This window comes from Camelus ferus, chromosome 16 (assembly GCF_009834535.1).
Source record: "Camelus ferus isolate YT-003-E chromosome 16, BCGSAC_Cfer_1.0, whole genome shotgun sequence".
In the NCBI taxonomy this organism is placed as follows: Eukaryota; Metazoa; Chordata; class Mammalia; order Artiodactyla; family Camelidae; genus Camelus; species Camelus ferus.
In genome coordinates, this window is record NC_045711.1 from 14866010 (window position 1) to 14880559 (window position 14550).

The 14550-nt window shown below is 45.7% G+C and overlaps 1 protein-coding gene across 1 annotated transcript in view; it reads left to right on the forward strand.

The window, feature by feature from the left end:
• DNAH9 (dynein axonemal heavy chain 9) overlaps positions 1-14550 on the forward strand; it is a 266848-nt gene that overhangs the window by 32500 nt on the left and 219798 nt on the right. The window contains 6 exon segments of the mRNA XM_032498821.1: positions 499-649; positions 3235-3349; positions 6460-6528; positions 8197-8323; positions 9633-9888; positions 10807-11048. Coding sequence (XP_032354712.1) covers positions 499-649; positions 3235-3349; positions 6460-6528; positions 8197-8323; positions 9633-9888; positions 10807-11048 — 960 coding nt within the window.

Genomic DNA, 14550 nt, shown 5'->3' on the forward strand with positions numbered 1-14550 from the left:
AACATGACCTAGCAACCAAGAGGTGATTAAAAGCACTTCACATCTTGATCCCACTGCTCTCACCAGGGGATTAGGGCAGTTGTGATGCACAGGAGACAGCTCCGAAGTCTCCTCTCAATCACCACCTTCTCAGAAACCTTTTTCTTGCCCCCACTCTCAAATTTTAGCCCTCCCCATTCTCCCCAGCACGCAGCCCATTTAGCTTCTTTCTTCTCCCTCATCACCACTTTGTTTCACCCCCTTCCAGGTTCCTACAACATGAGAGGGTCTGGTAGGTGATTCGACACACAGGAACCCCTCCTTAAGAAACAAAGGTGAGAGGGATAGACCATGAATGTCTGCCGAGTAATAATTATTGATCCAGTTGCACATAACGACTTTTGACCCTCTTACATTGGTGGACAGACATATGAAGGAAAAACCAGGATACAAGATACATGTAACCTTGGAAAGGTTGAATCTGTGACTTTTTCTCTTCTCCCTCTGCCTCCTCTGCAGCTGCTAGACATAGCAGGAAACCTCCTGGAAAGACCGCTGGTAGCACAGGATGTGTCCGACAAATACCTGGTGCTCATTCGCATGTTCAGCGAAGACCTGGATGCCGTGAGGGTAATCTACAGTCAGCGTGTCCAGGAGGAGGCAGAACTTGGTAGGCTTGTTGTCTGGGGATTTGGGTAGGGGAACATCTCCTCTGTTTTTGTTACATGTCCCCTGTGGATCTAGGACATTCTCCAAAAGTACAGCCTTCTTGCTTGAAATTCCAGACTGTCTTGGATGATTGTAGAGTTCACTGAACTGTGCCTTTCTCTGTGTCTGCGGCTGAGATGGGCAGGCTGGCCCATAGCAGTGAAGTCCTGACCACTGCCTCTGGTCAGTTGAGACCTCAGCATGATGTACGCGCTGACCCTTGATTAGTGTCGCCACACTGATTACTCATCAATGTACCTCAATTCCACAGTAGATTTTTACATGCCTGAGGAAGGTTTCTCATTCTTTCCAATGCCGCAGCAACCATGCTTTTAGAAGGAGGAACCAGCAGGAGCCCAACAAAGAGCAGTAGCACATCGAGGTGTGACGTCTCCATCTTTATCGCAGTTCTTAGTTGCCCTGTCTCGTCTGTTTGAAAGTCAGTTCAGCTTTGCCAACATTTCTTGAGTCCTTGCAATATGCAGGGTGCGTTTGTGGGCACCATATGTAGAGGCAGGCCAGGGTAAGGGCTAGAAAAATTAATCTTAAAAGGCGGTTCTTCGAGGAGCATGACTGGCATGAACAGAGTTAACAGTAACACACAGCAGGATGTAAGTCGTGCTCTATTTGAGTTATAAAGAACTGTAACAAAACAAGATGAATTTGGCTGGGAGGTTGGAGGTAGAGTTTATGGAGAAGGTAGCCTTCAACTGGACCCTGAAAAATGGGGAGACAGACAGCCAGGGAGAAGAGGCAACAGCTTTCAAAGCAAAGGCAGGAAGGATGTGGAAGGTGACCAGTTGGACCTGCCTGTGACCAAACAAGGTATATAGAGGGAGATCAGCTCAGCTGTGCAGTTTGGGGCCAGGTTGTGAAGTGCTCTGAGCACCATATTAAGGAATTTGGAGTTCATTTTCCAGGCAATAGGAAATTTTCAAAAGTTTTTAAGCAATGGAGTGGCAGGACCACTATTTCAATAAACTGGTTTCATAGTGAGGTCATGAAGAATTCCTTTCACCTTGGGAGTCATCCCAGAAATTCTGTTGGCCTCGCTCTACGTGGGACCATCCTCATCCATTCTCACTTTCAGATGCAGAGTTTGAAAAGTGTCTTCAGAATTATACTGATTTTCTATTGCTGCATAACAGATGACCACAACCTTAGTGGCTTCGAGCAACACCTGTCTTTTTGCTCACAGTTCTGTAGGTCAGCAGCCCAGTTTGGTGTGCCTGGGTCTCCACTCGGAGTATCTCAAGGCTGCAATCAGTCAACTGGGCCGAGTTCTTATCTGGGGTCTCTGGGGGTGGGGTGGGGGAGGGAATTCACATCTAAGCTCATTTCTGTTGATAGAATCCAGTTGCTTGTGACTGTAGGCCTGAGGTCCCCATTCCCTGGTTGGCTGTCAGCCAGGGGCTGCTCTCAGAGATTAGAAGTCCTCCCATTCCTACCACATAGCCACCTCCATCTTCAAGCCAGTAATGGCACACTGAATCCTACTCCGGCTTGAAATCTCTGACTTCCCCTTCTGCCAACAACCAGAGAAAACTCTGCTTTTAAAGGGCTCGCCTGGTTATGTCAGGCCCACTCAGGGTCATCTCCCCTTTGCCACATAACGTAACATCATCACAGGAGAGACATCACATCATATTCTGTTTCCACCCACACTTAAAGAGGAGGGGATCATGCAAGGGTGAGGGTCTTCGGGTATCATCTCAGAATTTTGCCTACCATAGAAGCCAAGTAGAAAATGACAGTATTGGGCCCAGGCTGAGTGTGAGACATCAGGGAGTGGTGGGGTCCACAGTCAGCTAAAGGGAAGACCACTATTCAGTGCCAGTTGTTAGTTAGAAATGGTGGCTGATGGCTGCCAGATCTTCCCATTTTATCAGAGAAGCTAGAAATAGATTTTTTCCTAAAAATGAATTCTCACAATTGTTAAATTTTGACAACTAATTGTAAGCAAACAAACCCACTGTGTGAACTGAAGAAGGACTATCCAGGCTGTGCTAACTCTGGTCAAGTGCTTTGAAACCCACATGGCCTGTTTCATACATAACCTTACAGAATTGTCAAAGAAACCCTGGAAGTTAAGCAGGAACGATACTACTCCCATTTTATAGATGAAACACTGAGGCCCTGAGAGATTAAGTTGTCTCTTTTAGGCAGTGTGTCTTATCCCTGACTGTACAATAAAATCACCTTGAGTACTTTTGAAAATACTGATGACCAGGCCCCATGCAGACCAGTCAGATCGGAATGGCTTGTGGGCCGGGGGAGGAGGGAGCAAGCATCAGTATTTTTAAAAAAGCCCCAAGTGATGCTGAAGTGCAGTCGGGTTGAAAGTCACTGGTGTGCAGTCACTCTTCCTTACCCCTTGGCAGGACACGGCGATGTCGTAGGAACTCCCATCTCAGTGTGGGCCTTGGCTGACTGCAGCAGGTGGAGGTAGGAGAGGCAGAAGAGGAGAAAGTGGCAGGAGGTGTTCAGGGGTTGGAGCGGGTCTCAGGGCTGGAGGCTCACGTCAGTCTGGCTGTGCTGCATCCCCAGGGTTCTCCTCTGTGCACAAGAACATGCCCGTGGTGGCCGGGGGGCTCCGCTGGGCGCAGGAGCTGAGGCAGCGCATCCAGGAGCCCTTTGACAACTTCAGACGCATGACACACCCGTGAGTATCTCCTAAGTTCGTCCTAGGCTTCTGCTTCTGCTCTGGATTTTGAGCATGGTAGCAATGTAAGTCACTCACTGAGGCTTGAAAATCATCTTCATTGCTTTCCATTTCCAGCAGTCATCCTGTGTCTTAGCCCGTTCAGGCTGCCATAACGGAATATCATGGATGGGGTGGCTTATATCAGAAGTATCAGAAATTTCTCTCTCCCAGTTCTGGAGGCTGGGAAGTCCAAGATCAAGGTGCCGGCAGGTTTGGCGTCTGTTGGGGAGGACCTGCTCCCTGATTCACAGATGGCTGTCTTCTCACTGGTCCTTAGACACGGCAGAGGGGATGGAGAGCTGTCTGGGGTCTCTTGTGTACTGGCTGTTACCCATTCATGAGGACTTCACCCTCATGACCTAATCACCTCCCAGAGGCCCTGCCTTAGAGCTCATTATGTGAATTTGGGAAGGACACAGACATTCAGTCCATAGCAAGCAGGCACCTGTTGGCCAAGCAGCAGTGAGACGGATGCGTTTGGACTGATGGTGGGTCCGCTGGTGTGGAGTGAGGCTTGCTGGACCACAGGCTGGCTCCTGCTCCTCCACGGGAGTGCTCGTTTCTGGAGGAAGATGAGTCAGGGTTTTCAAGCTCTTCGGGTTCCTCCGCACAGCTCCTCTAACACGACGGCTCTTTGCTGCTGAAGCTGCTGGAAGATAATGGAGCTCAGTGTTTCCTGCAGCATGGTGTGAGGACCTTGTATAACAGAACACCCTGGTTGCTTGCTAATGATGCAGATCCCCAGGCCTCGCCCCTTACCTGCTAAATCCAAATCTCAGCAGGATGGTGCCCGTGAGGCTACTTCCTTGGCAAGCTCTCCCCATGACTCTGACTGTGACCAGGTTTGGAAACCACTGGCCTACCTCACAGCTCTTCCCGGGGATCCCCTAGCCATAGGAAGCTTAGCCCTGAGTCCAACTGAGCCTCCATCTCCTCAAACATGCCCCCCAAGGTGGGAGGGAGAAGACATGTGAATGGGTGGGGAGGTGGCCGGGCCGCTCTGAGGAATGTGGACTGCGGTGTCAGGCTTGGAGGCACGCAGGCAGGGATTCACAGGGGTGCTCTTGGGAACAGCTCCTGTGAGGGGGGGAATGGGATCCGGCAGAGGGGGACGTTGAGCTGCAGCACAGTTGCACATAGACCTGAGCCCATCTGTGGGGAAGTCTGGCCCTTTAGGGTTGCCCAGCCTTTGTACCCCCACGTCAGCTGGTCATTCGAAGTGTGCTGTCGGGGGCGGGGGGGTGGAGGAGTGAGAGGCATGGCTTTGGGCGGGGAGGCGGTCTCTCCGTTTGGCTGAGGCTGTTCTCAGAGGGTGATGCAGCTGTGTCTCATCAGCAGGGAGCATGCCTCTTCCTGGTGGAGGGAGATTGGAGGTGCGGTCCCGAGAGGGCATCTGAACGGCCCCCCACCACATCCTCCACAGTGCCCATGGAAATTCCCGCTTGCTTTAAAAGTGAATTCACACTTGTGTGTATACTCTATAATATGTGTGTGTGAAAGGGTTATTAAAAACGTTTTCGATTCCTCGCCACGAGGTGAAGGGGAATCTATGGGGAGTTTGATGCACTTATTCCTGGGTCTTCTCAAGCCTTCTTGGCAACTGCCAGGGGCTGAGGTGTGAGAGGCCGCTCTCTCCTCTCTCCTCGTTGTTTTCTGGAGAGAAACTGAGATCTGGGGTTAGGAGACCCCAGGGTTTGTGAGGGGAGGGCTGGTCTGAGCCCGCCCACCTGGTCTGAGGCCCTGAGGCCCTTTCCACCAACCCTCGCTGCCCTGCAGACACTACGCTCCTCCACCAGGGAAGGGGAACAAGCAACTGGGGAAAATGCCAGGAAATCCAGTGCTTTCTCTGCAGGCATGAGGGCTTACGTCGAAGCTAGAGGCTCAGGGGACCGTGTGAAGAAACCTGTGCTGGTTTAAATAGCAAATGGGCTTTAAGAGTCTTTGCAAGTAAGCTGCCTCATTTTGCTAGAAGAACAAATCAAACAGACCCTCCAACACAGTTAGTGTGAAGGTTTCTGAAAATTACAGATATTTCACCAACTTTCCCAGGAGCTGGACTCCCATTTTGTGTTGCAAAGAAGTGTCAAAACGGGGGGAGCAAGTGTGGGTAACAGTGACTCCGGGGTCCTCAGTGGTACTGGGAAGCCTCTGGCTGTGTGTCGTGTGTGTGTGAGCACGAGTGTGTGTGCATGTATGTGCATTGTGTATGCTCCCATCTTGGGATGCAGGAGGTGGGAGGGAACCTCAGATAAACGTGTCAGTGAGCAGCGAGGCAGTTTCTCATCATATGTCCTGGATGGATTTCAGAGAAGGGGAAAAAAAAAAAAAAATATATATATATATAAAGCTTTGCATGTAACAATACTTATATATGTGTGTGGGGAATGTATGTTTATTGTTACTTGATATATGCATTGTTATATACATATATAATGTTACATAGTTTTGTTATAATGTATAATGTTATATACAGTTTTGTTCCTAAATTCAGAAAATTGCAGCAGGTAGAATTTTTCTTTCATGTCTCAGTTTCCCTTCAGGTTTTTGAGAGACTTCATTTACCCATGCCTGACTGGCTCGGCCTGACTGGCTCGGCCAGGTTGGCGGGTTCGGGGATCCCCCGCGGGGAAGGTTCTGTCCTCTTCACCTGTGCGCGGCCTGTATCTCAGGCAGTGCAGGTGCCCTCTAGTGGTCCTTGGAGGATGTTCAGGAGGAAGAGAGCAGGCCTTGGGAAACAAGCCCAGGAAGCTAGTCCATCTCTTCTTTTTTTTAAAACATTTTTTATTGATTTATAATCATTTTACAATGTTGTGTCAAATTCCAGTGTAGAGCACAGTTTTTCAGTTATACATGAACATATATATATTCATTGTCACATTTTTTTCTCTGTGAGCTACCATAAGATCTTGTGTATATTTCCCTGTGCTATACAGTATAATCTTGTTTATCTATTCTACAATTTTGAAATAGTCCATCTCTTCTTTACAGGCTGCAGTTTGTTACTCAGATCATTATTTTGGACTTCTTCTAATTCAATGTCATTTCCCCCCTCTCTTTCATGTGGGTAGGTGCATGGAATCTGCCGAAGGAAAGCGCATGGCACAAAAATATGAAGATGTGTTCTCGTTGCTGGAAAAGTAAGCAGCTTCTGGGGCTGGATGGCTCTGCACCTTGCTTAGCCCCCTGCAGTGCCCTTCACGTTTCCCAGTTTGTGCAGGTTCCCTGGTGGCAGTGAACTGACGCTCTGTTTTATGTTAAAACCACGGTATCTGTGAGCACAGTGCTTCTGGGTCACTGGGCCTCTGGGGAGTGAAGCTCTATTCTAGAAACGGGCACTTTTCCAGTTTAGTTTTGTTGGGAGCGTGAACTTGGCAGAGCTAGAAGAAGTGGGGCGCTCCCTGTGGCACCCCAAGGTCAGAGCCGCTGCTCCCCAAAGTGACAGTTTGTGCTGCACAAAGAAACATGAGTTTTAAAAACTGCTTCCTGCCCCTTTACAGAGAGAGCATAAGGATGCAAACTTTACGTAGGCTCTCAGTTGTTCCTTCTTCAAAGCTGCAGTAAGTCTTTGGGGTGCACGGCCCAGAAACAGCCCATTTCTTGCCTGCTGCCTCTGGCGTGTGCTCTTTGTCCTGATTCAGGAGAGTAGGACTGTGGTCATTATAGGTGTGATTGCACTGAGCACCATGTAGACTGACTAGTTGGTGGCACCTTCACCTGCCAGGTAACGCGAGTTCTATCCCTTCTGCTCCCTCAAGTCTGTCTCTCCTCTCTGTCCCCACCACCCACATCTTCACTGGAGACGGGAGCCTCTGAGGCCTGAACTGCTGCCCTGGCCTCCTAACCTTCTCCCTTCTCTGGACCTGTGTGCCTCAGTGCCCACACCGTTGCCCAATCCAGTACCGTCACCGCATCCCCTGTCTGGGAAGCCGCTCAGTGCCTCCCATCAGCTTCTTAATGTAACATGAAAAATGCTTCTTGATGTGGCCTTTGCCTCCCTCTCCAGCCTCAGCCTTTGCCCTCTGCTCCCTCAGGTGCACCGTCTACTCACCTTTCCCAGGACACAGCCTCCACCCTTTGTCCCCTTTTAGTGCTGAACCTCTGCTTATCCTCTGAGATTCAGTGAAGCATCACTTCAGCCCCTCCTCCAGGAAACCTTCCCTGGCGCCCTCCTCACCACCCCCACCCACCCGCCTACTGCTGCCATTCAAAGCCCAATGCCCTGTACATCTCCCTAGGATTGTACTGCAGCGTTCTCTGCTGACCTGTGGTTCCACCATTAGCTGCATTTATCACATGGTGTTTATTCATTGTTTACGCTCCCGAGCACAGCATATAATAGGTGTTCGGTCGGTGTGTAATGACTGAACAGTGAGTGTCTGGGAGCTACGTGAAGACTAGTGTGAGAGCGAATCTCACCTGATAACTTCTAATAAGCGTTTACCGAGACTAACCACCACTTCCCTTATCCCCCCGAAAGACTGCATGATGCCTCTCTTTCTGCACTCCTCTGATTTAAGCTGTGCCACCTTTAGAAATGAGGGACCGCCTGCAGGAGCTCCCATGTCTGGCTGAGTCAAAGACTCTCACTTAAGGATGTGTTCAGGTATTTTACTAATAGCATCTCTTCAGTTCATGAGATATACATATTAAAGGTAGGCAGTTAGATATAGAGATGTTATTATATATGTATGTATATGTTTTATGTATATGTTCATATATAGAGAGAGATATCTTCAGTTAATCACTGCCAGGTTTTGGGAAGCAGGGTGGGTGCTTATAAGGTGACTATTGACTGATCTTCACAGGTACGAAACGAGACTTTATGAGGACTGGTGTCAAACAGTATCAGAGAAGTCACAGTACAGCCTTTCCCGGCCGCTTCTGAAACGTGACCCAGAGACAAAGCAGATCTCTGTCAACTTCAGCCCACAGGTGAGTCAGACAGTAGTAATGTCCTTTTGGCTTCTGAGGAGTTTCATTTGACTCTGCTGATTTTGAAGGCAAAAAGGCTTTTGATAAAAATATACAAAAGCTGCTCAGAAGAACTTGCACCTTGGATTTCCTTTGATTCCACGCAACAGAAAACATTGCAAAGTATCATTGGCCACTTAGTACCAGAGTCAACAGGGCCTACCTTGAATACCCACCACAGGTGCAGGCCAGTGACTGGATGCTGGGGGTCCACCAAGAGTAAGACCTGGTTCCTGACCTCCAGGAGCCCACACACTAGTTGGAAGCCAGAACCTCAGCATGTAAAAATCTGTCTTCATTAGGTAGCATATGATAAATCTGCAAAGAGTAGCTTTGGAAGAAAGCTACTAGATTAGTGGTTCTCCACCAAGGCAGTGTTGTCCCTCTGGAGACACTTTTGGTTGTCACGCATGGAGGGGGTGCCAGCAGCACACAGTGGGTAGGTACCAGGGATGCTCTGCTAACCTTCCTACAACGGACAGGATCGTGCCCTACAACGAAGAGTGTTTTGTCCAAAAATGTCAATGGTGTTGAGGTTGAGAAACCCTGCTTTAAATATCAGAAGGGTAGAAGACCAGTGTGGGCTGTGGCCACCATGGAAAGCTTAGTGTTAGAGAAAACTATAACCAAAAGTTAGTCCTGTATACGGATGTACATCATTCAGCTTAAAAATTTAACACAAGATGTTGGCCACACTGAGCTAAAAGCAGTCTCCTGGTTCTATCTTGATGGCATGTCCTGTAGGAATGCAGCGTAGAAAGAGCTGAAAACTAAGCTGATAGCATATTGGGGTTTTTTTGAGAAAATTCCAGTTTAAGTAGAGCATCAAGTCCCCGTGGAATAAAAGCCAATAAAGAGAGTTGGAAGACTCATTTCTTCGCTTTGACAAGATGATCCTCGTCCTTCCCACCCCCACCCTCCACAGACCTGGCTCAGGCAGCAGGAGCCTTTTGGTTTCACAGCCACGTGCCCAAAGCATCAAGGCAGAGCCCTCCCCTGCTGTCACTGGTCTCTTCTTTCTCAGGTTTTCCTCCTCTTGCTCTTTGTTTGTGATTCACAGATTCGGTAAACACTGGTGCTTTCTGATCGTCTTCCTTTTGCCTGATACTCAATTTCCCTTCTCAGAGAGTAGATTTAAGGGACCAGTAGGAGCAGAAGTTAAGAAGGGACCCAGGAGGCCTTTGGGCTCTGGGGTTTTCCAGTCCTGACCGACACTGCTGCTCCTCCTTGCCACTGAACTCGGGCCACTTTTGTCGATTCTTTCCTCCAGCTGACCTCAGTGCTGAAAGAAATGAGTTATCTTCAGCCCAGGCAGATGAAGCACATCCCTGAGACAGCAGCCGCCATGTTCTTCTCCAGGGACTTTTATCGGCAGCTTGTGGCCAATTTGGAGTTGATGGCAGATTGGTACAACAAGGTTACGAAAACTCTGCTAGAGGTGGAATTTCCATTAGTGGAGGAAGAGCTGCAAGATATTGATCTCCGCCTGAGAGCTGCAGAGGAGACTCTGAGCTGGAAAACAGAAGGTAACAGGGCACCACCTGGAGTCTGGGGAAGAGGTTGGGAGTCGAGGTTCTAATAAAGTTGGTAGAACCTCACTTTACTCCCCTGTTAATCTGATTTGGGTTTGAGCACGAGTCCATCCTCTCAGACATGTGTCCTAAGTAGAGAAGACAAGGAGGGCTTTTGTTCCTCTTCTGCCTCCTGTTTCTGTGGTTGGGAGATTCGGAAATCTTTGCTGCCACACACTGAGGAGGCTCAGAGTATGCATGAGCTGTCCCAGTCTCCAGCATATGTCAGGCACTCCATGAACGAGGATTTTTACTGTGTTATCATCATTACTTACTTTTTTCAACTGGACTGTAAACATCTTTTTTTAACTGAATTGTAGTCAGTTTGCAGTGTTGTGTTGATTTCTGGTGTATAGCATAGTGATTCATTTATATGTACACACGCGCACACACACACACACACATATTCCTTTTCATATTCTTTTTCATTATAGGCCATTACAAGGTATTGAATATAGTTCCCTATGCTACACAGTAGGACCTTGTTGTTTATCTATTTTATATTGCACTGTAAACATCTTAAATGAAGGAACCATGCATTTACTTTTCTTGTGTCCTCCAGTTTAATTCAGTAAACTTTCGTTGATTGATTAACATGTGCAGGGTATCATGTGTGGGACTATGGGGAAATTATGAGATATGAGGGCTAGGGGAACATGGCCCAACTCTCAAAGAACTCGCGACCAGGGGCATGGTAAGGGGTGGCTTTTTGTTACAGTTAGGAAGGAAAAGGCTCTGATGATTGCAAACTAACCTGTGCAGACAAGTCTTATAAAACCCACAAGTATTAAATCCTTATCTCTCATAGCAACTGGACCCTTAGCTATACTACTGTAAGCTATTTCAATTAATTCTGTTTCTTCTGGGGAGCAGGCATTTGGGATTATGTCATTGAAATCACCAACAGTATTCGTGATCTTGAACAAAGAATTCAGAAAATTAAAGACAATGTGGAAGAGATTCAGAACATCATGAAAACATGGGTGACACCAATATTTAAGAGAAAAGATGGGAAAAAGGAATGCCTTCTTTCTATGGAAGATCAGCATGATCGAATGGAAAAATACTACAGTCTGATCAAAGAATCTGGCCTTAAGATTCATGCCCTTGTGCAGGTAATAACCAGCCTCTCAAACACAAACACCACAAGTACAGGGAAGGCACCAAGAAGCATGATTGGGTGCAAGAAGTGATTTGGAAATTAAAACAGTCAATAAATGCTGTGTCTTCTACAGTCAGGGATAGAAGTTGATACTTACAGCAAAAGAACTAAAACTGACAGAGGGAGTGCAAAGTCACGTTCTGGAATCAGTGTGTGAAAATTAATACTACGTAGTCACTAATGGTGACACTACTCAGTTTTCACATAACTTCACTCCCAGACCACACCCCAAGGGGGTAGAAGGAGATGCCAAGGACAAGATCCTAAATTATCTACTTTGCCCACACAAACTAATGTGGACCTCCGGTATCATCTTCACAGCCTAGCTCTTTAGAGCCTGTGGTGATGCAAGAGGACTGTGGTATCCCTGACTACGTTTGATAAAGAGAGGAGAAAATGCAGGGTGCTTCACATGGTAAGGCTCTGCCCTGCACTGTGATCAGGGCAACCTCATGTCCCATCATCCAAGACTGAACAAGGGAAAAGAGCTCTCAGTGGCCACCAGCTCCAGCCCTTCTGAAGTGGCCATAGGGCAGTTCTGATGGATTGATCTCATGTGCAGTCAGTAATGAATCACAGTCATTGTCTTTGGGTTATCTGTGATTTGAAGCACAATAAAATGTTGTGCTTTTGACCTTTTTATTTCCTTTATCTGTTGTCTAGTTCATTAGTTTCTATTCTTCATTCTTTCTTTCTAGTTAATTTGGGATTAATTTGCTCACCTTTTTTCCCTAGCCTATAAGGGTAGAAGCTTAGGGTATTGATTTTAAGCCTTTCTTCCCTTTTAATTCAAACATTTGATGATATAAATTTCCCTCTTAGCAGTGCTTTAGTTGCATTCCACAAATTTGATCTACCTCATCTTCATTATTATTCAGTTTTAAATTTTTTCTCTTGTGATTTGTTCAGTATATTGTTTAATTTCCACATATTTGTGGCTTCTCAGGGTAGTCTAATGAAATTGATACCTAATTTAATTCCATTGTGGGCAGAGAAGATACTCTATATGTTTGGAATTCGTCTTGTTGTATGACCTAGAGTATGGTCTGTCTTATTGGATGTTCTTTGTGCAATTGACAATGTATTTATTCTTCCATTGTTGGACGTGGTGTTCTATAAATACCAGTTTGTTCAAAGTGGTTGATAATATTGTGCATATCACCTATATGATGTCTCAGTTTTTTTGTCTGTTTATTCTACCAATTACTAAAGGCAGAATGTTAAAATCTCCACCTATGATTTTGGATTTTTCTATTTAATCCTTTAGTTCTGTCAGATTTTTCATCAGGTATTTGAAGCTCTGTTAATAGGTACAAACACGTGTATAATTACTCTAACTTCCTGATGAATTGGCCACTTTATCACTATGAAATTATGTTTATTTCCCTTGTCTTAAAAGTCTATTTTTTTCTGAGGACATTATTGCCTTTCCTTCCAGATTCACTATTCCTACTTCTTGCATCATCCATCTCTTTCCAGCATCTTACATCCATCCTATTTATTTCTTTGGACTCAAATTTCTTCTCTTAAATAGACAGCATATAGTAAGAACTTACTTTTCTACCTCTAACAATTCTGCCTGGTAATTGGAATGATTAGACTATTACACTTAATGTAAGCATTGGATTATTGGATTTAGCGCCACTACTTTGCCATTTGTTTTCTTTTTGCTTCATTTCTTTTTTGCTCCTCTACTCTTTTTGTCCCCTGTTCTTGTTATCAATTGTATATTTTCTAGTATTCTATTTTAGTTTCTCGATCGGAATTTCAGCTTTACCTTGTTGCATTACATCTGCAGCGGTTGTTCTAGGTTTCAGTAGGTCTCTTGAACTAATCACCTTCTACTTAGAATTTCTCCATGAAGTATAGGAACCTAGCAGCAATTCAAACTGCTCGGCCATCTTTTGTAGTGTTGGGTGTGTGTGTGTGTGTGTGTGTGTGTTTAGAAAAATATTTATAGTGTTTTGTCTTTACTGATATGTTTATTAGTTTCAAACTTGTTTTTCCTTTCTGTAGAACTGAGCTACCATCTGTGGTCGTTTCTCCTCAGCCAGGAGAATGTCCTTTAGTATTTCTTGCATTTCAGGTCTGCTGATGACACATTCTCTCAGTTCTTGTTTATCTGAAAATGTCCTTATTTCGCCTTTGTTTTTGGAGTGTTTCATTGAATATAACATTCTGTGTCGACAGTTTTATTTTTCTTTCAGAAGTCATTTTATTGTCTTCTATCCTCCAAGGTTTCTGATGAGAAGCCAGCCGTAATGTGTATCTTTGTTCCTCTCTATATAATGTACTGTTTTTGTCAGGCTGCTTTTAATAGATTCCTTTTAAATAAATTCTTTGTATTTTTTTCCATTTGACCATGATGTGCCTAAATAAGTTTTCTTTATATTCAGCCTGCTTGGAGTTTGTGAGTTCTTGAATCTGTTTTTTGCCAAATTTGGGGAACTTTAAATAAAATTATGACATTCTTGTCTGGTAATTCCAACATCTATATTATTTCCTGAGTTTTTTTTTTAATGTGAAGTAAGTTTATGTTTTTCACACATAAAATAAATCTAAGGAATAGACATTCCAGGATTGGTGTGACAGTTAGTTTCTCAGTCTGTCCTTAGTGATTATTTTCTCTCTTGGTAAAATGTCACATTTTCCTGCTTCTTTGCACATCTAGTAATTTTTTATTATGTTGTAGGCATGTTGGATGCCACTTTAAAATCTGGCTGTTATTTCCCTTAAAGAGTTGTGATTTTGTTTTGGCAGGCAGTTAAGTCACTGGTGGGTCAGCTCGATCCCAAGCTTTGTTTTAAGCTTTGTTAGGGAAAGTCTGAAGAGACCTTACTCTGGAATAGAGCTCTAACCCTAAAGCATTTCAGGTTCTCAGCTGAAATCCTAGGTTATCTGTGAGGTCTTGACAGAACACTGACATCTTCCAGCACTGTGTGACCTTCACAGTCTCCATTCAGCTTCGAGCCCCCAGTAACTGTTCTCTGCCTGGTCTTGGAGAGTCTTGTCCCAAATATGTGCGGCTTAATGCTCAGTCAGGGACTCTAGGGGACTCAGCAGCCTGAGCAGTCCAAAGCCCCAGTTTCTGTCTTTTCTTCCCAGCAGGAAGGATGCCCTGATTTAGGCCCACTTCCCTGTGCCATGGCTTCTGGAAGGTGCCTCTAGGAAGAAAGCCAGGTGGTTGTGAACGCACCTGGCGTATTCCCCTTCTTTTAAGGATCGCATCCCGTGCTGTTACCCAGTTACCCAAAATAATTATTTCTTGTATCCAGTTCTATAGTTGTTTGTAGCAGAAGGGAAAGTCCGATCTCATTCCTGTCTCGGCTAAAACCGGAAACTTGAGCTATTTCTTTTTAGTTTACAGAAAACTCCTATGTGTTTGCTCCTTGTTCTCTAGTAGATTTGCGGTAGAGAGGTGAAAGGTATAGATAGCTGTATTGATAGGGTGTCAG